The sequence below is a fragment of the Lagenorhynchus albirostris genome, chromosome 12, assembly GCF_949774975.1.
Source record: "Lagenorhynchus albirostris chromosome 12, mLagAlb1.1, whole genome shotgun sequence".
In the NCBI taxonomy this organism is placed as follows: Eukaryota; Metazoa; Chordata; class Mammalia; order Artiodactyla; family Delphinidae; genus Lagenorhynchus; species Lagenorhynchus albirostris.
The window spans coordinates 30,680,328-30,705,381 of NC_083106.1; the positions used below are offsets into that span (position 1 = coordinate 30,680,328).

The 25,054-nt window shown below is 37.1% G+C and overlaps 1 protein-coding gene across 7 annotated transcripts in view; it reads left to right on the forward strand.

Annotated features, from left to right (window-relative positions):
* The first annotated feature begins 263 nt into the window (after positions 1-263).
* The window catches only part of MED23 (mediator complex subunit 23), a 42,052-nt gene continuing 17,261 nt past the window's right edge, over positions 264-25,054 (forward strand). The window contains exons 1-15 of one of the 7 annotated variants that reach the window (XR_009543947.1): positions 264-490; positions 842-873; positions 1,032-1,119; positions 3,876-4,000; positions 6,129-6,240; positions 7,685-7,783; positions 8,353-8,454; positions 8,923-8,992; positions 10,274-10,386; positions 11,709-11,804; positions 12,350-12,367; positions 17,417-17,617; positions 20,424-20,567; positions 22,217-22,362; positions 23,321-23,566. Coding sequence is in view for 6 of the 7 variants with exons in the window: in XM_060168438.1 (XP_060024421.1) it covers positions 443-490; positions 842-873; positions 1,032-1,119; positions 3,876-4,000; positions 6,129-6,240; positions 7,685-7,783; positions 8,353-8,454; positions 8,923-8,992; positions 10,274-10,386; positions 11,709-11,804; positions 12,350-12,367; positions 17,417-17,617; positions 20,424-20,567; positions 22,217-22,362; positions 23,321-23,566 (1,640 nt within the window). In the remaining variant the exon portion in view is untranslated. Of the gene's footprint in view, positions 491-841; positions 874-1,031; positions 1,120-3,875; positions 4,001-6,128; positions 6,241-7,684; positions 7,784-8,352; positions 8,455-8,922; positions 8,993-10,273; positions 10,387-11,708; positions 11,805-12,349; positions 12,368-17,416; positions 17,618-20,423; positions 20,568-22,216; positions 22,363-23,320; positions 23,567-25,054 lie in introns of those variants that run through there. The other 6 variants (XM_060168438.1, XM_060168433.1, XM_060168434.1 and 3 more) reach the window with 6 other exon arrangements.

Consider the following 25,054-nt stretch of genomic DNA (forward strand, 5'->3'; position numbering starts at 1 on the left):
TTCTTCCCGCCGTGCAAAAGCATCAGCACCAAGCAGGAAGCAATTCCCGCTTCAGCCGCGAAGTGGCGGTCTGTAGACCGGGCCTCGGGGTGACTTAGGCTCGAGGTTCCACTTAGGGGCGCTCTCGTCTGGCTCGCGCGCCGCACTTCTCCACAGGCGGAACCATCTGACTGTGTCCCTGGTTTCTGCGGGTTTCGTAATCAGCGGACACCCAGCGATCCGGCTTCCGTGCAGCTTCCGTTTGTTTGCTGGGCCGTGCAGCTTCCGGTTGTTTGCTGGGCCCCGCAACAAACAGGGGACGGACTCAGCTGGGCGCTTGGGGAAGAAACTGACCCCGGCGAGCTGAGGTTTTCTACAGGCATCTGCGGCCCTGTGCCCCTCCATTGCCGGATCTCGGGTCTGACCCGGGCAGCGCGCCTGGTGTCCAAGGAAGGCGGGGGAGATGGTCCAGATGGAGACGCAACTGCAGAGCATTTTTGAGGAGGTGGTGGTGAGTGGAACGGCCAGGGATCCAGGACGATGGCTGGGAGAGGGGGTGGCTCGCGGGCAACGACTCATGAAACCTGGCCCGGGCAACCTCTCCTCCATCTCTTCTTTGTTGTGAAACCGTGTATGTGTGCAACGGTTGAGCAGTTCTCAAACTGCTGTCCAATTCCAAGTCTCCTTTGAAATCCACAACACCCTTTGTTACAGGCCAAGCAGGCAGGTATTGTTTGTTTCTGCGCGTTGCTGATTAAGGTGACTTGCCCTTGTTGCATTGTATTATTTTGCTTGGGCACGCCCCTCCCCCTCTCTTTTTAAAAAAACAAAATTCACGTCGTTTACTTTTTTTTTTTAACAGAAAACGGAAATTATAGAAGAGGCTTTCCCTGGGTGAGTATATGCATGGCAGATTTTTGTGTTTTTACCTGAGTGTATCTTTGTAAGATTTTATTTAGGTCTGTTTTGGAGGTTTTTAAGATCCACTATTCTGATTATGTTGAATTACCTTTTTAAAACTAGTGGCAAATAATGCTATCTTTGTTTTTTAGCATGTTTATGGACACCCCTGAAGATGAAAAAACAAAACTAATTAGCTGTCTGGGGGCCTTCAGACAGTTTTGGGGTGGTCTTTCTCAGGTGAGCTCTGCATTTTTAATACACTCAGCTGATGAATTTTGACCCTTTCTTTTTTCACATTTTCTTTGATGTTGCTGTTAAGGTCTTTCTGGAAAAGGAGAAATAAAATTGTCATCATCTTTTATTTGTCAATTCTGATTTCCATTTGTTTCAATTTGTATTCTTCCAGTAGAGAATCTGTATTGAAAAATCAGGTTGACGACAGCACAGTGAGTTGTTTTTATAAATCTCTCCCAAGTTAGATTATATAAAACCATTTTGATCCTATGCTGATTTATTTGGTGTACTTCTAAACAGCTGTGTTAGGGAGTGTAATGGATAAAATTTTCCATTCTTAGGAACTGGAAACTGGCCCAGCATTGATACAAAGATGCCACAATAAGGGTACAAAGATATAATAAAATTGAGGAAAGGAGCAGTAAAACTTAGTAACAGAGAACATTCACCAGAAAATGCAGCCTTGAAAAAGACAAAGTGTGTGATCCTTAAAGAGCTCATAGTCCAGTAGTACCTTATCTTCTCATGGTGCATTTTGGTAGGAAAATGAGAACTGTTTGCACTTGAGCTGCTGGTGGTTACGACTTGCTACTCAGACATGAATCACAGAGTTTCAATGCATTCGTTTTTTAAAATTTCTTTTACTTTTAATTATTTTTTTCTTTTTATTTATTTATTTTTTGGCTGCGTTGGGTCTTCATTGCTGCCCGCGGACTTTCTGTAGTTGCGGCGAGCAGGGGCTACTCTTAGTCGCGGTGTGCGGGCTTCTCATTGTGGTGGCTTCTCTTGTTGCAGAGCATGGGCTCTAGGCACGCAGCCTTCAGGAGTTGTGGCACACGTGCTCAGTAGTTCTGGCTCACGGGCTCTAGAGCGCAGGCTTGGTAACTGTGGCTCACGGGCTTAGTTGCTCCACGGCATGTGGGATCTTCCTGGACCAGGGCTCGAACCCGTGTCCCCTGCTTTGGCAGGCGGATTCTTAGCCACTGCGCCACCAGGGAAGCACCCTAATTATCTTTTAATAGATAATATATTCATACGGTACAAAATGCAAAGGGTTGGACCCAATGATGAATCTGCCTTCCATCTTTCTTAGCTTAATTGCTTGTTTCTTTTTCTGTCTGCAAACAGCATTCCCAGTTCATGTTTCCTTCTAGAAGCGTTTTTTTTTTAATACATTTATTTTATTTATTTATTTTTGGCTGCATTGGGTCTTCATTGCTGCGTGCAGGGTTTTTCTAGTTGCAGTGAGCAGGGGCTACTTTCCGTTGCGGTGCACGGGCTTCTCATTGCAGTTGCTCCTCTTGTTGCAGAGCACGAGCTCTAGGTGCACAGGCTTCAGTATTTGTGGTATGCGGGCTCTAGAGCACAGGCTTAGTAGTTGTGGTGCAGGGGCTTAATTGCTCTGCAGCATGTGGGATCTTCCCCGACCAGGGCTTGAACCCGTGTCTTCTGCATTGGCAGGTGGATTCTTAACCACTGCACCACCAGGGAAGCCCCTAGAAGTGTTTTATGCATGGAATCATTTTTATAGAATGTTCATATGCCGTGTACACTGTTCATTAACACCTTGCTTTTTTCCTCTTAATATTAAATTCTCAAAGTAATTCTACATCAATCCATTAAGAGTTACTTCTGCCTTCCTTTCTTACTTTCTTATAGCAACATAATGTCCTATTATATGGCTGCACCTTCCTTTATTTAACCAGTCTCCTACCAACTGACAGGTTGCTTCTTACCTTTTTTCACTTTAAATAATACTATAATGAACAGTTTTATGCATGGGACACAGAATAAATTTATAGTATTGCTGGGTCAGAGGGTATGTCTATGTGTAGTTTTTATAGAAATTGCCTAATAGCTTTCCATAAGGGTTTTACCAATTTATACTCCCAATAGCAATGTATAAGAGTATCTGTTCCCTAGAGCCTCGTAATAGAATGTTAATCTACTTTTTGATCTTTGCCAATCTAAAAACAGGAGAAATTTTATTTCAGTGTGGTTTTATTTTTGCATTTCTCTGAGTGATGTTGAACATCTTTATGACATACTTTAATATTTTAATAATTCGTTAAACATTTTATGAGTTAAGACACAGCCCTTGTCTTCGAAAATTTTATATTCTAATGGAGGAGCTGGGAAGAAAATAAGTATTTCTAAATCAGCATTATATGTTCAACAGTAGAAGTGTGTATCAGGGACAGTGGTAGCACAGAGGAGCAGGACATCTTGAGGATATCCTAGAAGATAATCTGTGATTTGGGTACTACATTTTGGTATCAGATTTAAAGTTTTGCAAGTCTAGAAATTGGATATGTCATTAGATTCATAACTCATTGGGCTCTTAGGGATTAGACTCATGAAATTCTCATGAGGCTGATGTACTAATTCATAGTGGATTTTTCCCCCAGTGACAGGAATATTTATATCTGCCAGTAAGGGCACTGCTTACAATGCCGTACACAATCTTTGCTAGAGTTTTCTATTGATCAAGAATATGTTAATAAAATCGTACTCTTTTTGGAGGTGCCATGTAGTAAAAAGGGTGGAAGTTTATATAATTGTATGATTTTAAGCTTACTATAACTCAAGTACTAAATCTGAGTTTTTTCAGTTTTTTTTTTTAGAATTTGTTTTCATCCGTGAATTTATAATGGAGTATATCATTCATAGTCTTGATATACTCCCAGGTACTGTTAGCTATTTGTTAGTTACAAAATGTAAGTTTAGACCTAAAGCACAATCATTTTCTGATTTTCCAGGAATCTCACGAGCAATGCATCCAGTGGATTGTTAAATTCATTCATGGCCAGCATAGTCCTAAAAGAATTTCTTTTCTTTATGACTGCTTAGCAATGGCGGTCGAGACTGGTCTCCTTCCACCCAGGTAGGTTTAATGGTGAATATGAGCAATCTAAAGAATTTTCTTTCTTTCTTTCTTTCTTTTATAAATGTATTTATTTTATTTTATTTATTTTAATTTTGGCTGCATTGGGTCTTTGTTACTGTGCGTGGGCTTCCTCTAGTTGGCGGTGAGTGGGGGCTACTCTTCCTTGCTGTGCGCGGGCTTCTCATTGCGGTGGCTTCTCTTGCTGCGGAGCACGGGCTCTAGGGCGCCCAGGCTTCAGTAGTTGTGGCACGTGGGCTCAGTAGTTGTGGCTCGCAGGCTCCATAGTTGTGGCTCATGGGCTCTGGAGCGCAGGCTCAGTAGTTGTGGCGCACGGACTTAGTTGCTCCGCAGCATGTGGGATCTTCCCGGACCAGGGCTCGAACCCGTGTCCCCTGTATTGGCAGGAGGATTCTTAACCACTGCGCCACCAGGGAAGTCCAGAATTTTCTTTTTTATTAATGTTTAGAAATTGGTTGAGGGAATGAAGAAGGAAGTTGGGCTCAACAAGTAATCCTTTGTAATATCTCATTTTTAATTCCTAGGATGCAGTATTCTTAGAATTGTATACTTACGGTGCTCAAAACCAGGCAGACTTTGCCTTTCAGTCGAGAGACTAAAATCACTCACGTTCATGAGCTTGTTCCAGTTAACTTTTGTTGTTTTTGTTATATTCACTAGTTTGTTTATTGTATTTTTTAGATTCTACATATAAGTGATATCATACAGTATTTGTCTTTCTCTGTCTGACTTATTTCACTTAGCACAATACCCTTTAAGTCCATCCATGTTGTTGCAGATGACACAGTTTCATTCTTTTTTTATTGATGAGTAGTATTCCAGTGTGTGTGTGTGTGTGTGTGTGTGTGTGTGTGTGTATGTATGTATGTATGTATGGCTTGTCTTTTTTATCCATTCATCTGTTGAGGGACACTTAGGTTGCTTCCATATCTTGGCAATTGTAAATAATCCTGCTGTGAACATTGGGGTGCATGTATCTTTTCAGTTTAGTGTTTTTGTTTTTTTTGGCTATATACCCAGGAATGGAATTGCTCGGTCGGTTCCAGTTTACTTTTGCTGTGTGATGAATTACTTCAATACTTTGTGGCTTAAAACAATAATTATCCTTTTATTATTAACATTCACGATTATAGTGCTTGACTGGGCAAGTAGTATGTAGTTTTTTCTCAGGTCTCGTGATTGTAATCAGATAGTGGCTACGACTGGAGTCATGACAAAGGTTTCTCCATTCATATCTGGTGGATGATACCTGGCTGTCATCTGAGACATCAGCTGGCATTGTTGGCCAGAACCTACATGTGCCTTTTCCATGTAACCTGGACTTTCTCACAGCGTAGTGGAGTCCAAGAGCAAGCATTCATAAGAGGGCTAGGCAGAAGCTTTATCACCTTGCCTTGAAAGTCATACAGCATCCCATTTGCCAGTATTAGGCCTGCCCAGGTTGGGGGTAGAGAATGACACTGATACTTTTCATGGGAGGAGTATCAATGTCACATTTTAGAAGAGCATGTGGGATCGAAAGTCTTCTTGCAGCCATCTTGGAAAAATACAGTTTGCCACAAACTGGTAAATGGTAAATATTTAACCAATAGCTTTTGGTACGTATCTTTCTAGTAAAAATATAATGTAATTAATATTATTTAGTTCTACTTTGTGTTTAATCTTTCATATAAGTAAAAAATGTATAATACTATATGTAATTTTTTGAAAGTGTGCTTGAGTAGTATGTACCTTTATGAAAAATACTTACTGGGACTTCCCTGGTGGCACAGTGGTTAAGAATCCGCCTGCCAATACAGGGGACATGGGTTCAATCCCTGGTCTGGGAAGATCCCACATGCCACAGAGATCTAAGCCCCTGCGCCACAACTACTGAGCCCATGTGCCTTAGAGCCCGTGCTCTGCAAGAAGAGAAGCCACCGCAATGAGAAGCCTGCTCATCACAACTAGAGAAAACCCACGCACAGCAATGAAGACCCAACGCAGCCAAAAAAAAAAAAAAAACCTTACTGTGGCAAATATAATATCCAAAGTATGCAGACCTTGGCTATTAGAGAACTTGCAAAAATTCTGTCTTGTAATTGGAATGGGTATTCCTTTTTTCTAGGATGGTTTGTGAATCCCTGATAAACTCTGACACACTTGAATGGGAAAGAACACAGCTTTGGGCCTTAACATTTAAACTGGTTCGGAAAATAATTGGAGGAGTGGATTACAAGGTATTTTTTTCCTAATTATTCAATATAAAAAGTAATCGTTGTTAGGTGTGATTACTTTTTCAGTGTACATGTCATAATTTCACATGGGAGAAATGAAGTGGAACCATTTACAAAATCTCCTTTTTTGTTGTATCTACTGAAGGGATTTAAAATTGCTCAGTGTTTCTCACAGCTTCTCTGCTCCCCTCCCAACATTCTTAAAAATGCGGGTGGCTGGTAAATTTCTGTGACAAGTAGGGAAGTCACCAAGCAGACTCTGGGTCCCTTCATGCCACAGATCTTAGGATGTTGGGGCCCCTTTCCAATGAAAGCACAGAGCAGGTGTGTATGGAACTGAGAAGAGATGCAGGCATCAGCTGATGAAGGGAGCAAGTCCTGCTTCACCTTGACCTCCCTTGGACACATTTCCTTCCTTAACTGGTGTCTTCAGCACTCTGCTCTTGACCAAAAACAACAGCATACAGTCTCTAATTGTGTCTCATAATACATCTCAGGAGCTCCATAGCTGCAGAAGCTTCTCCTTCATTCAAGCCACTTTTGTTATTGTCCTTTTTGAAAGACTTGCCAATACCTGACCCTGTGCTTTATGTCTGTATTTTTGCTAATCTAAAATGACTTAACTGATAAGTATTGGCTTGAATCGTGATTTAATACAGAATTAATTCTAAGAAGCTTTTTCTGATTATTTTCTCTGTACTTGTACTTCTCTTTTCTTAGCATTAATATGTGGTTTTTACCTCTGTACTTATTTGTATGGTGCTTTATAATTGTTTCTGATTTCTTTCATATATATGTTTTGTCTGCCTTTTTTACAAGATTGATCACATTGTTTATACTATGGAATGAAATTTCTTCTCTATGTATCAGATTCTGCTCTGAAATAATGCAACTGGTGATAGATATGGATGACCAGTTAACAGAATGGCCTTATTCGATAAGTTTGAGGGATTAAAGTATGTGATCGATGATGAGAAGGGGGACTAAAGTTAGAATATGCAATGGGAAGGAGTAGAAAAGGTCATCTGCCAGAAAGTTTGTATTATTGTCCATGTTTTCAGAGTATTTTCAAGTTATATTCAAATATATTTCTGTCCGTTAAGCTCAAATTAAACTTTTTGGCCCCTCATAGTAATAGAAACTCTTCTAATGTTGTGATGGTCAAAAAAGCTTAGCAGAGTGTGGGAAGTTTAATTTTTATTTAGAAGTGACTTTCTTCGTTCATTCATATTGCAAGCCATCCTTTAGAATTCTGCTTTGGAACATGACACTTGTCTTGGGTTAATGTTAGGAGGTGGAATGTTAGCTCTGGTTCAGAAAAAATCAAAAGTGTGACCTTGAGGGTAACATTTTTTTTTCCAAGTGTATAACCTTGAAAACTTTAGATGTTTTAAGTAGCACCGGGGACGTTTTTATATTTTAACCTATGACTTTTTTGTTCTATCAGGGTGTTCGAGATCTCTTAAAAGTGATTTTGGAGAAAACCTTAACAATTCCCAATACAGTGAGCTCAGCTGTAGTGCAGCAGCTTCTAGCAGCAAGAGAGGTAAACATGTCTGCAATTCATTGATCATATCCTAAAAAAAGTCTAGTTTTACATAGTTCTGTGCTTTTAAAACTTATGGTAGCTTGTAAAACGTTCCATTTCTTTACTTCTACAAAAATCGTGTTTTAAAGGTTCTATTTCACTTCCATTGTATTTCAGAGGGAAATTTTATATTTTAATTAATTCATGGTTTTTAACTATGAAAGCAACAATATTGATATTAAAGTATTTTCAGCCATTTTAAAACATCAGCCTGGACAACTTAAAAGACCTTTGTGCTTTGTAACTAATGTTGCAAGAATTGTTAGTCTGTTGCCTTCCTATTAGAGTCTACCAATAATTGATGCATTTTCAATGTTTCTTACTATCAGCAGTCATTTTAGTATTTATTAATCTTCATTTTTAGATATTCACATATAAACAAATTTTTTATGCTACAATTTAAGCCCAGTGAATCCATGAAGTAATATCTCTACTTTTTAATACCATAGTTCTTGTTGTTGTTGCATTTAAGGGGCTTATCTGTGGGACTAGTCAGAATAATAACATCACCCTCTTATTTTTCTTAGGTTATAGCATATATCTTGGAAAGAAATGCTTGTTTATTACCAGCATATTTTGCAGTCACAGAGATCAGGAAATTATATCCTGAGGGAAAACTTCCACACTGGGTAAATTTGATATTTTCTAAAATTTTTAATAGAAAGTTTTATTAAAAATCGTTATATTAATCTGATTTTTTGTGTGCTTATTCTTTTAATGATCACTTTATTCTTAGATAATAATGTGATTTTTTTGTGTGCTTATTCTTTTAACACTTTATCGTTAGATAATACGTAATACGTATTTCTTTCATTTCTCTGCCATCCTGCTGAGACAGTTTATATATTATGTGATGAAATATACATAGCTTCATCAAATAGCTAAGAACATGGTGGTATGACCTGGCTTAATTCAGGAAGAAATGAACTGGTCAGTAATTGTTTGGAAGGAAGCAAAAGAGAACTAACCTTTGAGTAATTTTATGTGCCAGGAATTGTACTAAATCTTTACATATTATCTCATTTTATGTAAATGATTCTTGTATTCAGAGCAATCTTGATTTTATTTTTATACTTTTTTGTTTTGTTTTGTGTCAGTTACTTGGAAACCTGGTATCAGACTTTGTGGACACCTTCAGGCCCACAGCAAGGATCAACTCCATTTGCGGTAGGATTATAATTCAAAATATACTAAATAGTACCTGGTCTTTAGTGATCTGACTATTGAACAAAGTTGATGGATGGTATCTTATACATGTCTTGGTGACTTGTTATTTTAGTATAACTTTAGGAGCTTAATAATGTCCTTTTACTTGCTTCAGGTACTTTGTGTGTTAAGTACAGGGAAGGAAAAGCAACTGTCTGGACTGGTCTAAGCTTCAGATAGAACCATTCTAGAAGATGTGTTTCCTGGTGATTAGAGGGAACTTTTAATAGAGCTAGTAAAGCACCATGGAATCTCTAGGCAACTGGAAGTCGCAGTAGATCTGCCCCTCGATTATCTGACTCTCTCAGCCCATTCCAATTTACACCTTTGCTCTGTATTTCATTTATTTTGTTTTCCATTTTTTCATGTTTGTTAGATTCTCAGAATTTTCTTTTAAAAATAAGCACGTGATTTGCAGTTTTTGCAGTGCTCATGTATATTCCTGAATAATTTCTAGAAATCATGGTGGCCTCAGAACAGCCTGGAATATAGACGTTATTTAGTCAGTGATGAAGTTTTTAGCACTTTCTGTGAGTCAGGTGCTATTCTGGACACTGGAAATACAAAAACTAAACAGACACTAGACAGATAATTCTTAGGCTTTTAGTTTTTGTAACTGAGTAGATATTGACATCATTTAATGAATTATGGAAGGATTGAGAAGGATGATGACGAATTTAGTTTAAGTTATGTTGAACTTGAGGTGCCTGTGGGACATCGCAGTGACAGTATTTATCAGGCATTTGGATACATGAACTGATTGATGGTCATATACTACATCTAAGGCTTCTAGGAGCATCATGTTTAAAGTTACTCAGGTTGACCCTAGATTAAGCGTCTGTAAACTTTTTCTATAAATGGTGATATAACAAATATTTTAGGCTTTGTGGGCGATACAGTCTGCTGCAACTACTCAACTCTGCCATTACAGTGCAAAAGCAACAGTGTTCCAGTACAGCTTTACAAAAACAGGCGGATTTTGTCCATGGATTGTAGCTTGCCGACCTCTGTCCCTGGACAAATGCAACATTTGTGAGTTTAGAAGGCCTGTACAAATTGGTCTTTAACCATCTGGGCTAAAAATAATCAAAGAAAATTGCCAAACTTATATCTAATTAAAACATATTTTTAACCAGTGCCTGGTTCAGCATAGATGTTCATTAAATAGTTGTAGAGTGAATGAAGGGCCAGGCATTGCTATGTTCACATTTATTTAGAAACATTTTTTTGTAATGCATACAGGCCGTTGCAGCCTTCTGCCAGTTGTAAATAACTCAGGCGCCATTTGTAATTCATGGAAATTGGACCCTGCAACTCTCCGTTTTCCTTTGAAAGGCCTCTTGCCATATGATAAGGTATGTTACTAAATACGATGGAACTTTCTAAGTTCCGTCTAAGAGTCTTCATCCTGGAGTATTTGATGTGTAATGCTAAACTGTCTCTTCATAGACTGAAGAAGGAAATATTTAATGAAAGATAGTTTATGGTTTATCATATGATTTCAATATCCAAGTACAGCCTGTGGTTTATGATATTGCAGGTGTCTATGTTCCAATGGTCCACTTCTGGCAAAGCACTTGGTGTTAGAAAATTGAAGTTTTTAATTGATTCCTTGTTTTCACTTTTCCTTTACAAAGCAGGGACCACAAATGAATTTGCAGCGTCCCTAAAATTTGAAGAGTGAGCCTCCTGTTTGTTAGATTTTTTTCAGAAGGGGAGGACAAAAGTAGAGTAGAAATTTCTCAAAGGAAAAAAATCCACAAATATCCATAAAATGAAATGTGTGATATAGACATAAAGCTATAATGAAATATGACATTTATTTTATTATCTTGGGGTTTGGAGTAGTGACAGAGCAGGGTATGGGGAGGGCAAGATAGTTTTCATGTACATGTTTTCATGTCAAAAATGACATAGACAGTGGTTAGGAAACTTCCAAAAGTGAGGATTGTAAAACAGTGCAACTAAAGTGACAATGCTGGGTTCTTGGCATATTAGTCAGCAAAACCTTAGAAGATGAAAAAGTGGAAAACTAAATGGAATTTGCAATCATGATAGCAGTAATAATGAAAACAGAGGAACTTATTGTGAACTTACTATGTGCCAGGCACTGTTTTAAGAGCTTACTTTGCAACAACTTTTATTCTTAACTATCATCTTAATATTTCCATTATCCAGATGATGAAACTGAGACAGTGAGTGGGGTAGTAGCTTGACTAAAAGGCCTCACATTTAGGAAATAGTATAGTCAGGACTTGAACTCTTAACCCGTGTGCTATCAAGTCCTCTCCAAATTTGGAAATGATGTCTATGTTTACACTTGTAGGAGAATGAATAGAAACTGCCTCCATTCCTCTTTGATTAGATTTCTGGGGGAAAAAATCCTTTCCCTACAGTGATGCTTAAGACTTCCACGTGACTGTAGCTGAAGCCATTTCTAACTTTTCCTCTATGACCTTGGGCAAGTCCCTTCACCTCAATTACATCATTTATCAAATGAGGGGTGGGAACAGATTAATTGTAAGCACTAAAATCCTATGATTTTTTTCCACTAGATACTGCCTACTCTGTGAAGGTAACAAGTGCCTTTAGAGGATTTTTTGATCCCAATTTCAAATTATTTGAATTAACATTAACTTTGATCTTGAAGCAATAATTTTCTTTATTTTCTTTAAAGGATCTGTTTGAACCACAGACTGCTTTGTTGAGATATGTTTTGGAGCAGCCTTATTCCAGGGATATGGTCTGCAATATGCTAGGTTTAAATAAGCAGGTACTGTACTGTGCTAGAAACCTAGTAAATTCTGCATAGAATCTGCACTATTCTTTTCTCTTTTCTTTGCTATAGCTAACTGAGCAAAACAGTTAAGAACTATTTGGTGATTTTTTTTTAATATATGGTTTATTAAACAATGTATTGTTCTTATCATTTATATATTGCTTTAAGAATATTTAAATTAAGAAGGAGATATTTTAAAAATTGGTTTATTTTGCATTGCTTTTTTTTCTATAAGGCCAGTTTCAAGTATACCTTTTGCCAGAGAAACCTACACATGACTTAACCATAATTTTTGACTTTTTTTGTTGTTTGGGTGTCTATTTTTATAACCCTTGGTATTTTCAGCATGGCCTCAATTGCTGATTTTTTTTTTTTCTTTTTGGTGTGTGTTTGTTTTTGGTGGTTTAACATGTGGGAGGGTTTGTGCTGACTCTGGGTTCCTTGAGGCTGGCCTCATAGTCACTGTTTTGTCTTTTCTTTTTTTCTTCCTTTATTTTTGTTCTGTCCTGTCTTGTCCTGCCCATCCTCCAATGCTCTAGACCTTGAACATTGCTCAGGTATGTTCACAACCTTACTGTTGTATTGTGACTAACGATACGCTGGCCGCTTTGTAGCCACTGATTCCATTTAGAGAATACATGTATGGTCGGGGCTTGAAATTGGCAGGACCATGCTGAGACCAAGGCCACTAAAATGAATTTCTTCTTGGGATATGAGAGTTGTTTTTGGTGGATTGTTTTTGTTTTTGGTTTTTGGTGTTTGTTTTTTTTAATATTCTTTTTTTAAATCAAATCAAGAGACAACACCTGGCACGTGATAAAGCCTGTCACTTTTTTGATGGGTTGTTTTTCCTTCCCACTCCATTTTACTGTTTTTCATACTTTAGGGCTAAAGCTAGCCTGGTGGAATTTTCAGAGATGGAAAGATTTGTGGTGGCCTTTATCTTTCCAGACTATTAAAACATAAACAAACAACAACATCAATAAAAATACTTATGTTGCTTTGCCTAAAAACAAAAACAAATTAAAAACAAAACAAAAAAGAGAACAAAAGCACTTTAACAGAGATATGTTACTTTTAAAAGTTGGAGTGGTACGCTTTACATGGGGAAGTTTTTTTGGAAACATGGAGATTGACTAAGAAATGTCACACTCTTAGGTGACCCCACACCTGCTTGACAAACACCCTTCTTTGTCAGTCTTTGCCAGAAGTGTCCTCCTCCTGCAGTGAGTGCCTCGCAGCTGAAGTCCACCTGTGGCAGGAGGAACACGAAATGGCCAAACTTTATAAACCAAACTCTTATACAGTCCCAAGTCTGTTCCAGGACTTTTCACCTTTGAGATTTTAAGCAAAATAGTGGTTCTCATTATTTTTGTTAAAAATTTTTGAGCCCAACATATTAAAATAGACCAGCTTTTTGATTTTAAAAAGACATTCTTGTCTAGGTTATATAAAATAGCGTTGCTGTTTGCAATACTATAGTGAAGGTTGTGCCAGTGCTTCCATTTATAAAGCCCTATTTTTAAGGACATATAGCTTGGCCATAAAACTTGCTCAGTGTTGAAACTTTGCATGCCAAACCTCACCCTAGTAGCAGTATCTCTTTTATTATTTTAAGTTTTTTCTTCTGAAAAATTTACCAAGTCTCCTTGTTTGGACAAGCCTTTGTTCATGTGAAACTGAAACTGCTTCACCCCACAGTATCTGACAGTTAACCTCACATAACCTGTCAATGTAACATCTTAAACACCAAGTCTTTAACTCTGATCAGCTTTCACTTGAGTTAGAGGTAAGTATTCAGTGAACCTTGAAAGAATGCTTCATGCTATGTCTTAAAACTAATTTTTGCAGTGCACTTTAAGGCATACTTGACTCAGTTTCTTTTTGCAGTTTGATGAATAAATGTACCCATGGTCATTTGAGCTGCAAGTACCTTCCCCCAGATATCCTTAGCCATCCTTAGCTTTTTGCTTTTGGGGGCAGCTCGTCTCAAACTAGAAATTGACAAAATTTAGAGAAGGGTGTTTCTGATCTGATCCTTTCAGTAACAAGTTTCAACCTAAAAAAAGTTTATGACTAAGACATAAATCCGTAAAAAATAAAGTTTATAATGGAAATGCTGACAGAACATTATTAATATTGATCTCACTGTAGTGTAAACATTGTCAAAAGTTCACAATTCATCATTAATTGTTTTGGGAGAAAACTGTAGTGAGCGCACTTGTAAGATATATGCTGCATTGACTTGATATATTATTTTTACCACCTGGAGAGTAGGGTAGAAAATGAGAGCACACTGTATAAGAAGCATATGATTAAAAATAAACAAGTTATCTCATCACATCTTTTATCATTACAGAACTATATCTTGCACTATACTTTCTTGTCCTCTCTCTAGCAATGCAATAATTTACTTAAAGCTTTGAAACCTTTTAAGAGCTGTCCATATTGCATTTTCCAGTAGGAATTGGGCTATGGTATTTTATCCTAAAATTGGTTGCATTCAGAAGGTCATAAATAGCCCAGCTCTGTGACCAGCAAGGTAGTGTTCACAGTGTAAGAATCCTGTTTTGTGTATTTGCACAAGAGTTTGTATTCTTTGTACTGAATAAGAGCATTACAAAACAGATTCACTCCTCAAGCTCTTTTGTGGTGGTATATGAACTCTGGCTACTCTGAGACAGTGAAGTACTAGACTGATCACTCAGTTTATCCTTAAAAGGCACCATTGAACGTGGTACTAACTGGCATGGGACTCCAGTTCTGATTGGTAGAGAATATGATAAATGACATACAATGGGATTTTTCTTCCCAACCTGTCCTAAATAGATACTGCTTTAAAATTGATTTCTGGCACTGAAATAATGATTTTAAGTTAACTTACGCCCACCTAAGTACAATATGTTAAAATTGCACCACATAAGCAGTACCAAAACTTATATGAAAATGTCAGGGGCCACTTAATATAGGATATGCTTACTAAGACGGAAAGCATTATCATTTGCCATTTTAAATAGTGGTGGGAAAAAATCAGGGGCATGGGTGGGGCTTAATGTTAATGTTTCTGTTAATTCCTTGTGCCTGATTTTCAGCATTTACCAAAACTGAAAATTTAATACAAATTTCCGATACAGTTTGATCTGTCATGCAGAAATTGCATTGTTAAAATACTGAATTTAGATTCTTATTGTTAACACAGGCTTTAACTAAACATACATATACATATGATTTAAACTAATTCAATTTGTATGCCTATATCTTAAGACTTAAATTTATGAAAGCTTTCAGCAAGTTGGGAATAGCCATAGACATAGCATCCATTGGCTACCAGAATTATCACACCCTGTGACTGATAATTAGCCTTTATTCACAGATCATTAAACTGATTTACGAATTTTCATTTCTTTCACTTTATAAAATTTATGTGGTGGAGAATCTTAATTTTAATGTAATTATCTTTTAGCAGTTGAAAACTAAAGCAAAACTTATTCTAAAGTAATCAGTAACACAGATCATTTTATATTCCAGATTTTTCCCTCTTTTTTTTTTTTTTTGGTATTATTAAAATTGGCGAGTAAAAAAAGGAACATGTGTAAGCTATCCCTAAACTTGGTGTGAGAACTATCCTTGGATTTAACCAAAAACATCCGGGAAATATAGAGTTCATTCTGATAGATGTTCTACTACCCTCAGACCAACCAGTGCATTTGGTGCCGTAGAGATTCCTGACTGATTTAATTGTTAACAGAAAATCTGGGGGTAGTCTTGAGTCATGGTATATACTGAAAGCTTATCAGCTTTGACTGTAAATTTCCTAGCTGTTCTTACTTTACCAAAATCTTAATATTTTTGGTTTTCCTCTAAATCATTAACTATATGACCATGAATCACTGCAGTCCTAAAAATATGTAGGTAAAAATCCAGTTCTCTGAAACAAATAGCTAATACTAATAAGGGAAACTCAAAAATGACCCAGGTGCTAAACACCAATTTTGTTTAGTTTATTCTTTTTTCCTGAAGCAGACTGATGGAAGACCATCATGGATGGAGGAATAGATGACAAATTGGTTAGTTTCCAACTAGCAGCACATTCCCATCACTGAAGAAAAATTCCTACTGGAAATTCTGGCTTTACTTCTTTTCACAAATTTTTCTGACTCTTGTATACTTTGAATGATCTCGCTCTAAATTTGTGTTGTCTGACACATTTCTTAGGTTGTTGGTGGTTGGCAGAACTAGTGAATTTCAAGCCCTGTACACAGTAGTTGTGCATGCTGATTTAAGAAATAGTTTGTAGTGTTGTCTGTTGCACTTTGCTCTGCTTCATAATGATAATTACATTTGGAGGAAAAGTACTGTAGTCCCAACTGGTGGTGTTAATATTGCTCTTCGTAAACCTGTAATGTGATTGAACTGTGATCATGGCATTGTGTTTTTGGAAAAAATATGAAACAACCATTGATGCTTACTGTTTTGGATAGATGTTTGTTTTATTTGCATGCTTTAAGAAAGTGCAGCTATATTGGAGCTTTACAAGTTTGGAGCTGGCAGAAAGCATGCAAAAGAGGGGATGCTCTTCATTATGTTTTGTTTTTTTCCAAATTTGTCCCCATTTTGCATTTTTCCCCTAAATTTAAGGAAATCATATCCCTTTTTCATGGCAAAAGACTAATAATCACATCTAAAGTTTATAGGGAAAGCATCTATGTTAGTATTGTATTCATTAGAAAGGCTTCCAACTGCCTGGCAATTGAGTCATATAACATTTTATTAAAAGTATAAAAATGGCTTAAAATATGGCTTAACATATTTCTTTTGGTAAAAGTACATTTTTTAAAAAAGCATAAATCTTTTTGCCTCTAGAAAGGGAAGTTGCATTTTCATTTTTAGTGTTTAAACTCAATTCTTTTTCTTGTTTTAGATTTTTAAAATAGTCTAATTTAAAATTAAAGCTGCATTATGTTTGGCTTCTAAGAGGGAAGAGCAGAGATTTAACTTTGAGGTCAAGTTTTTTTTTTTTGTAGAGGAAGTTTTCCTTTCAGTATCAGATCAATACCACACGTTGAAAAATAGACATTGAGTAATCTGGAAGCTATTTAGATATACCTCTGTATATAAAGTTAGTGTAAACATGTGGTAATTACTTTTAAATAAATAGATCACACACTGCTTTGTTTGCTCTCCTGTCATAGTATTTAATTCCTGGAAATCCAGGGTTTTCATATTTTGAGCTAGACTGCAAACTTAATACTGTTATCCCCATTTCGTTTGTCTTTTAAATGATCTTTGTTCAAAAAATAAATAACAAAATTTTCTACTGTGTAGTGCCCTTTGTCATATTGGAACAATGATGTCTATAGTGAAAGTCAAAAGTTAATGGGAAGGCTGTTTTGTGTGAGACCTGAAAAATAATTTTTTATGATACTCGTCCTCTATGATAATGTAACATGATGCAGCTTTAACAGACTAAATCTAACCTTAACTTTCTAAGTTCAACTTCATTCCATGCTTCTCAGCCTCTTGTTACGATTAATGCCCATTAACTGGTAACTTCTGAAACTAACCGGGAGGCTTTTGGAATACTGTATTTAATCTCTGCCCTACAGCACAAGCAGCGCTGCCCTGTGCTGGAGGACCAGTTGGTGGATCTGGTGGTTTATGCCATGGAGCGATCGGAGACCGAGGAGAAGTTTGATGACGGGGGAACAAGCCAACTCCTCTGGCAGCATCTCTCGAGTCAGCTCATTTTCTTTGTGCTTTTCCAGTTTGCAAGTTTTCCACATATGGTCCTTTCTCTTCATCAGAAGGTAAGTACCACACCCTTTGTCAGAGCCACTTCACCTGTTGATTAGTATGTTTTAGACTGGTGTGGATGTTACCTAGTGAGCAGAAGTTCCGAGCTCTGATTTCTGTTTTGTTCGGTGCCTTTATGATTTCTTAACTTCTCATTTTCTGGTCACCATAAAAACTGCATTCGCTTATTCATTCCACATATTCACAGTGCAAGGACCAGGAGATACAAAATGAAAAGGCACTAGTATAGTACCCTCAAAGAGCTCTTTACCGGTGGGAAGATATAGGTATAAACAATTTGATTATAATATTATAGTTCACATAATGGAAGCGTGTTTCCTTGTGATAGGAATGAGAGAATAGTCCCTATTAAAGACATCAGGAATGGCTTTCTCAAAGGGATCTTGAAACTATTACTTGAAAGGCAAGTAGAAATTTGCCAAGAGGAAAAGATAGGAAAGTGTTTCCATAACAGTAAGATGGTCATTTGGAAAGGGACAAAAGTGTGTGATAGCTGGAAAGAAAAATGTAAAAGGGAAAGTGTTGGTGAGATGAAGAAAGCAGGAAGGTAAGGCCAGACATGGAGAACTTTATATGACCCTGTGTTTGTTCTGAGTTAAATTTACTTTGGGAAGCAAATGAGGAAGGGAATGACATCATCATATACAAGTTGGAAAAATTACTGCTAATGACCACATGTAGGAAGACAGTGATGTAGAGATGGATGGAGCCAAAATCAGAAGCAAAGAAATTAGTAAGGGAGCTGTTGCAGTGGTCCGGGTGAGAGATGCTGAAGACCTAAACCAGGACAGAGAGGAGGAGCCAGAAACCCGGTATGCTGGGAGGTGAATACGACTTGGTGACGATAGGTGACAGGGAGTAACAGGAATCTAGGATCACTCACTGGTTTCTGCTTAGACAGGTGAATGAAAGAGTAGAACAATGAATCCGACACAGGGAATACGAGTGGAAGAGTAAGTTGTGGAAAGGGTTGGTTTTAGGCCTAAGGCTTTGGACACATTGAATGGGAATAAAATAGTGTTGTTCTGTCTATAACATCTTGATAGTCTAGATTATTTGGGGGAAATATTTTCATAAGAGTTGTTAAAATCCTTTCAACCACCACTTGCCCACCACCCCAATCACCACCACTGGTTTCTGTTATAATCTACAGGAAACCAGGAAACCAGTTGTGTTGGATAACCAGTCCTTGAGGAGTAAAAACAATAAATTTCATCCTTTTGGTATAATAAAGTACTCGTGTTTTGATGAAATATTTTTTGTAATATTCCAAAATTAAACTTGATTCTCATGCATACATTATCGACTTAATCATGTTTTAAAACATTTAATTTTTGATACGCATAGTTGTTTTGGAGGTCAGGGAGAAAACATATAATATTAAAATAATTTAAAAGGCTTTGCTGGGTGTGCCTTGAGTGGAGAAAAAGTAATTAGTAAATGTAAAAGTTAGATGTTATAAATCACAGCAAGATCCTTTCTTACCCACCTCCTAGAGAAATGGAAATAAAAACAAAAATAGACAAATGGGACCTAATGAAACTTCAAAGCTTTTGCACAGCAAAGGGAACCATAAACAAGACCAAAAGACAACCCTCAGAATGGGAGAAAATATTTGCAAATGAAGCAACTGACAAAGGATTAATCTCCAAAATTTATAAGCAGCTCATGCAGCTCAATAACAAAAAAACAACCCAATCCAAAAATGGGCAGAAGACCTAAATAGACATTTCTCCAAAGAAGATATACAGACTGCCAACAAACACATGAAAGAATGCTCAACATCATTAATCATTAGAGAAATGCAAATCAAAACTACAATGAGATATCATCTCACACCAGTCAGAATGGCCATCATCAAAAAATCTAGAAACAATAAATGCTGGAGAGGGTGTGGAAAAAGGGAACCCTCTTGCACTGTTGGTGGGAATGTAAATTGATACAGCCACTATGGAGAACAGTATGGAGCTTCCTTAAAAAACTACAAATAGAACTACCATATGACCCAGCAATCCCACTACTGGGCATGTACCCTAAGAAAACCATAATTCAAAAAGAGTCATGTACCAAAATGTTCATTGCAGTTCTATTTACAATAGCCCAGAGATGGAAACAACCTACGTGTCCATCATTGGATGAATGGATAAAGAAGATGTGGCACATATATACAATGGAATATTACTCAGCCATAAAAAGAATGAAATTGAGCTATTTGTAATGAGGTGGATAGACCCAGAGTCTGTCATACAGAGTGAAGTAAGTCAGAAAGAGAAAGACAAATACCGTATGCTAACACATATATATGGAATTTAAGAAAAAAAAAAATGTCATGAAGAGCCTAGGGGTAAGACAGGAATAAAGACACAGACCTACTAGAGAATGGACTTGAGGATATAGGTAGGGGGAAGGGTAAGCTGTGACAAAGCGAGAGAGAGGCATGGACATATATACACTACCAAACGTAAGGTAGATAGCTAGTGGGAAGCAGCCGCATGGCTCAGGGAAATCAGCTCGGTGCTTTGTGACCGCCTGGAGGGGTGGGATAGGGAGGGTGGGAGGGAGGGAGGCGCAAGAGGGAAGAGATATGGGAACATATGTATATGTATAACTGATTCACTTGGTTATAAAGCAGAAACTAACACACCATTGTAAAGCAATTATACTCCAATAAAGATGTTTAAAAAAAAAGATGCTAACTTTCTGAGAACAAGGTTTTTCTCTCTTTCTTTTTTCTTTAAACTTTACTGTATCTGTTTCTTTAACTGGCTGTGTAGATTTGTATTTAAACATTTTTTACAGTTAGCAGGGCGAGGACTGATTAAAGGCAGAGATCATCTGATGTGGGTTCTCTTGCAATTCATTTCTGGAAGTATTCAGAAAAATGCACTAGCTGATTTTCTCCCTGTCATGAAGCTCTTTGACCTTCTGTACCCAGAAAAAGAAGTAAGTTTTACTAAATAGTTAACAATGTGATTAGAATTATGTCTAATTTATGTTTAAGGATTTTAGTGTGATTTTGTGAAAAGAGCACTGGACTTGAAAGCTGGAAACACGGTTCTTTTCCCAGTTTTTGTGATTGCTGTGATCATGGGATAGACATTCGGTTTTTCTTGACATTAGTTTACTCCTGTATAAAGTGACGAAATTAAACTAGATTATTTTTGAAGTTTATCTTAAATCACAGTTGAACATCTAGTATGACAAGCTCTTTCTCTACCTTCTAAACAGGGTTACAATTTTTAAAAGCATGAAACTGTTTTAATCTATACACAGTTGAATGACCACATAATATCAGTATCTGTTAATATGGTTTTTTTGGTTGTTTGCCAATTGAGTGTGTCACACTAGTGTTTTATTATATAAGGTATTTGAGTAAAATATGGTATATATTGATGATTGTCATTTTTTAGAAACATTTTATTATGGAAATTTTTAAATGCACAAAAAAATGTAGAGTAAATAGAAAAAGACACTCCTGTCCCATCACCAAGAATTTTTTTTTTTTTTTTTTTTTTGGCTCCGTTGGGTCTTCATTGCTGTGTGTGGACTTCTCATTGCAGTGGCTTCTCTTTGCTGCAGAGCACAGGCTCTAGGTGCACAGGCTTCAGTAGTTGCAGCACGCGAGCTTATTTGCTCTGCAGCATGTGGGATCTTCCCAGACCAGGGATCGAACCCGTGTCCTCTGCAATGGCAGGTGGATTCTTAACCACTGTGCCACCAGGGAAGTCCAAGAAATATTCTTATTTCATCTTCTTTCCTCATCTTTTTTATTAATGCCGATGATTTTAAAGCAAATTCCAGACATCCGTGTCATTTCACCCATCAATAAACAATATGTTTTATGCTACTCATTTAGATTGCATGTCTCTTATATGTTCTTGGAAAGCATATATGTGACTTTTAGAAACTCTGTATTCATATTTATCACACTCAGTAAGATAATGATGTGATTAATTTTTTTCATAATGATGTGTTTAATTTTTAAAGAATAAAACTTTTTTTAATAAATTTATTTGATTATTTATTTTTGGCTTCATTGGGTCTTCATTGCTGCACGCGGGCTTTCTCTAGTTGTGGCGAGCGGGGGCTCCACTTCGTTGCAGTGCGCAGGATTCTCGTTGCGGTGGCTTCTCTTGCTGTGGAGCACGGGCTCTAGGCATGCGGGCTTCAGTAGTTGTGGCTCGCGGTCTCTAGAGTGCAGGCTCAGTAGTTGTGGCACACGGGCTTAGTTGCTCCGTGGCATGTGGGTTCTTGCTGGACCAGGGCTCGAACCCGGGTCTCCTGCACTGGCAGGCAGATTCTTAACCACTGTGCCACCAGGGGAGTCCAAGAATAAAAATTTAATGATTATGAATGCTTTGTGGCAGTAGGAAAAGCTTGACTAAGCACCTGTGGATTTCAGTGATTTTCTTGGCAAGTAAAAACAATCTTGTAGTTTCAATATTTGGTAGCTGTTAGATCTTCTGATTTGTGTTATTGAACAGTCAAAGGACAGTTGGAGCTAAATTATGAGATACAGCAGAAATGGATTACTAAAATATATATAATTAGTTAATTCTACTCTTTCTTATATTTAAATTGTTCTTTTCTAGTTTATCCCAGTTCCTGACATTAACAAACCCCAGTCAACTCATGCCTTTGCAATGACCTGCATTTGGATTCACCTCAATAGAAAAGCCCAAAATGACAACTCCAAGCTACAGATTCCAATACCTCATTCCCTAAAGCTTCACCATGAGTAAGTTGTTTGTAACTTGACAGTTCATTTCTTTTAATTTAATAAATAGTGGGTTGTAGACTAATATTGGTCTCAGTATTTATGTGAAGTATGGAAATCTTCCCACATCCACTAGAGGTAAGGGTAAATATTTAATGTGTACGTTATAACTAAGGGAACCTGATCAGTTGCAGCAGAAAGCAACTAGAAGATTAACCAAGCCTGTTTATATGTATGTGGAGATATATATTTATATATATTTTTTTTAATTTTCAGGTCTACGCTTTTACATGTTTTACCTTAGTTAAAATACTTAATTTCCAAAACTATGTGAAAATGTTTCAAAATTGTTTAAGTACTTGGAACTTGAGCATGATCTGACTGGGATATCTTTCACTCCCTGGGCTGCCAGGATTGCTTGAGCTGATCTGGCTGGCATGCTCCCTTACATCATTTCCAAAGCTGCGATTACTCAAAGAAGATGCCCTCTTTTAGATAGGACTGGGCTTCCGTCAAGGGTGTTAGGAATAGCTGAACTTCTGAAAAGGACTGTCAGGTCTCTTCATAGGAGACTGTAGGGTAGTCAGACTTCACATTTCATTTGGCTTTCATTTTATGAGGTAACCCTTAACCATTTTTTCTTAGTGACATCTGTAATGAAGGTATATTATTGTACTTAAGCAAATAGATAAGTAGAAGACTAGTTCATGAATCTGTGAGTTATTTCTTCATTATCTGAATCTTTGTACAGTATATATAGTACATACTTAACAACCATTCAGTGTTCACTTATCATTACATTCTTTCTGAAATGCTTCTCAGTCTTTTATATGTGTTAACACTATGTTTTGGGCAGAAACTATAATACCTATAGAAATAAATATATAGTTGCATGAAATTAAACTTTTTTAGAAATGCAAATTACCTTTCTAGAAATTATTTGCATTTTTTTTCTGTTGAATGGAACTTGAAATTTTAGGTTCCTACAGCAGAGTCTTAGAAATAAAAGTTTACAGATGAATGACTATAAGATCGCCCTGCTGTGTAATGCATACTCTACAAATTCAGAATGTTTTACATTACCCATGGGAGCTCTGGTAGAAACTATTTATGGAAATGGAATTATGAGGATACCTCTTCCTGGAACGAGCTGTTTGGCTTCAGGATCTATTACTCCCTTACCAATGAACCTCCTGGATTCACTGACAGTTCATGCCAAAATGAGGTATGTTATTTATTTATTTATTTATTATTTATTTCGTCCTATGCCAGGGAATTGATATCAGCGCAGCAAAGACTTGATTTCATGATTATGTGTGTATATTTTATGGCCAGGTATATTTTAAAAAACCTTTAGGTTTATTTTATTACAAAAATGGTATTGTTTATTATAGGAATTCTAGAATATACAAATAAACCCAAAGAAAATGAAAATAATTGCTATAATCCCTCCATAAGAAATATGCATTGTAAAATTATATTTATATATATGTTTTGAGTCTTTTCTATGTATAAATATATGAATTTATAGGGGGTATTTTTGTTTTTTCAAAATGTGTTCTTAACTACAGTACTATTTTATAACCACCTTTTTCTCACATAATCTATTACACACCTGTTTTTTGTTTTTTTTAATTAAACATGTTTTTAGATCTAGTGCTCTTCAGGAACATGTTTTAATTGCTACAAAGAAGTCTTGTGTGTGTCTATGTATGATTCTTTAGTCAGTTCCACATAGTTGGATACTGAGATTGCAGTGTCTCAGTGTTATAAAGATGGCTATGAAGATTATCTTTCTGGCTGTCTTTGCACCTTTCTGGCTGTCTTTGCACCTTTCTGGCTGTCTTTGCACCTATCCATAATTCCATTTTTATCAAATAATTTGCTGGAAGTAGAATTGCTGAGTCCAGGGATGCAAAAACTGTAATATCTTTCCTATGTTGACTGTACATAAGAGTGCTTTTAGAATTGACATTTATGGTTTCTAAAAGACAGAAAGGGCTGTGTTGGGTGTGATTCTAGAACCTCAAGTGCCCATAGGAGCCAAGCTGATAATGTAAGTGAGTGATGCCTGCCTGGGGCTGCGTGAGGGCGAGTCAGGTAATAGTGTGCACGGAAGCCTGCGTGTATAGAGGGGTTGAGGCTGACTGGAGCGGGAGGGGCTCAACTTAATGGTGCTACCACTTGTGCTAATTTCTGCAATGTAAGAATGAACATTAGTGTATCTAGTTCTTGTTTTTTTTTGGAAAGGGCTTTTATTTCTAGACTCTCAACCATTAAGTGTTGGCTCAAACTTCAAACACTGCCTAGGTCAAAGAGAATGTAAGTGTGGACCTCCAGGTGGGGGGTCATTGATTCTAGAAAAAACATGCTCTTTTTCAAATGGTTAACACTGTGCTAGAATTACACAAGCGCTTTACTGGCATATGTGACAAAATTGAGGAAAGTCCCTTTAGTACCTAATATTTGGGTCTTACGAGTGATTTGTTAAGTAATTCTGTAACAAAAGTTAATTTCTTAAATGGTTTTAGTTACATATTTGAAAAAGAAACAGCCTAAAACCATTCGAGCATGTACCCAGATTTTGAGTTGGGTACATGAGTTGTACCCAAATTTTGCTTTTCCGTGAGCAGAGAGATCCTGAGGCACATTGAAAGCAGCGTGGAAACCAGAATTAGTCTCAGGTTGTACAGTGCGTCACTACCATGTGTCC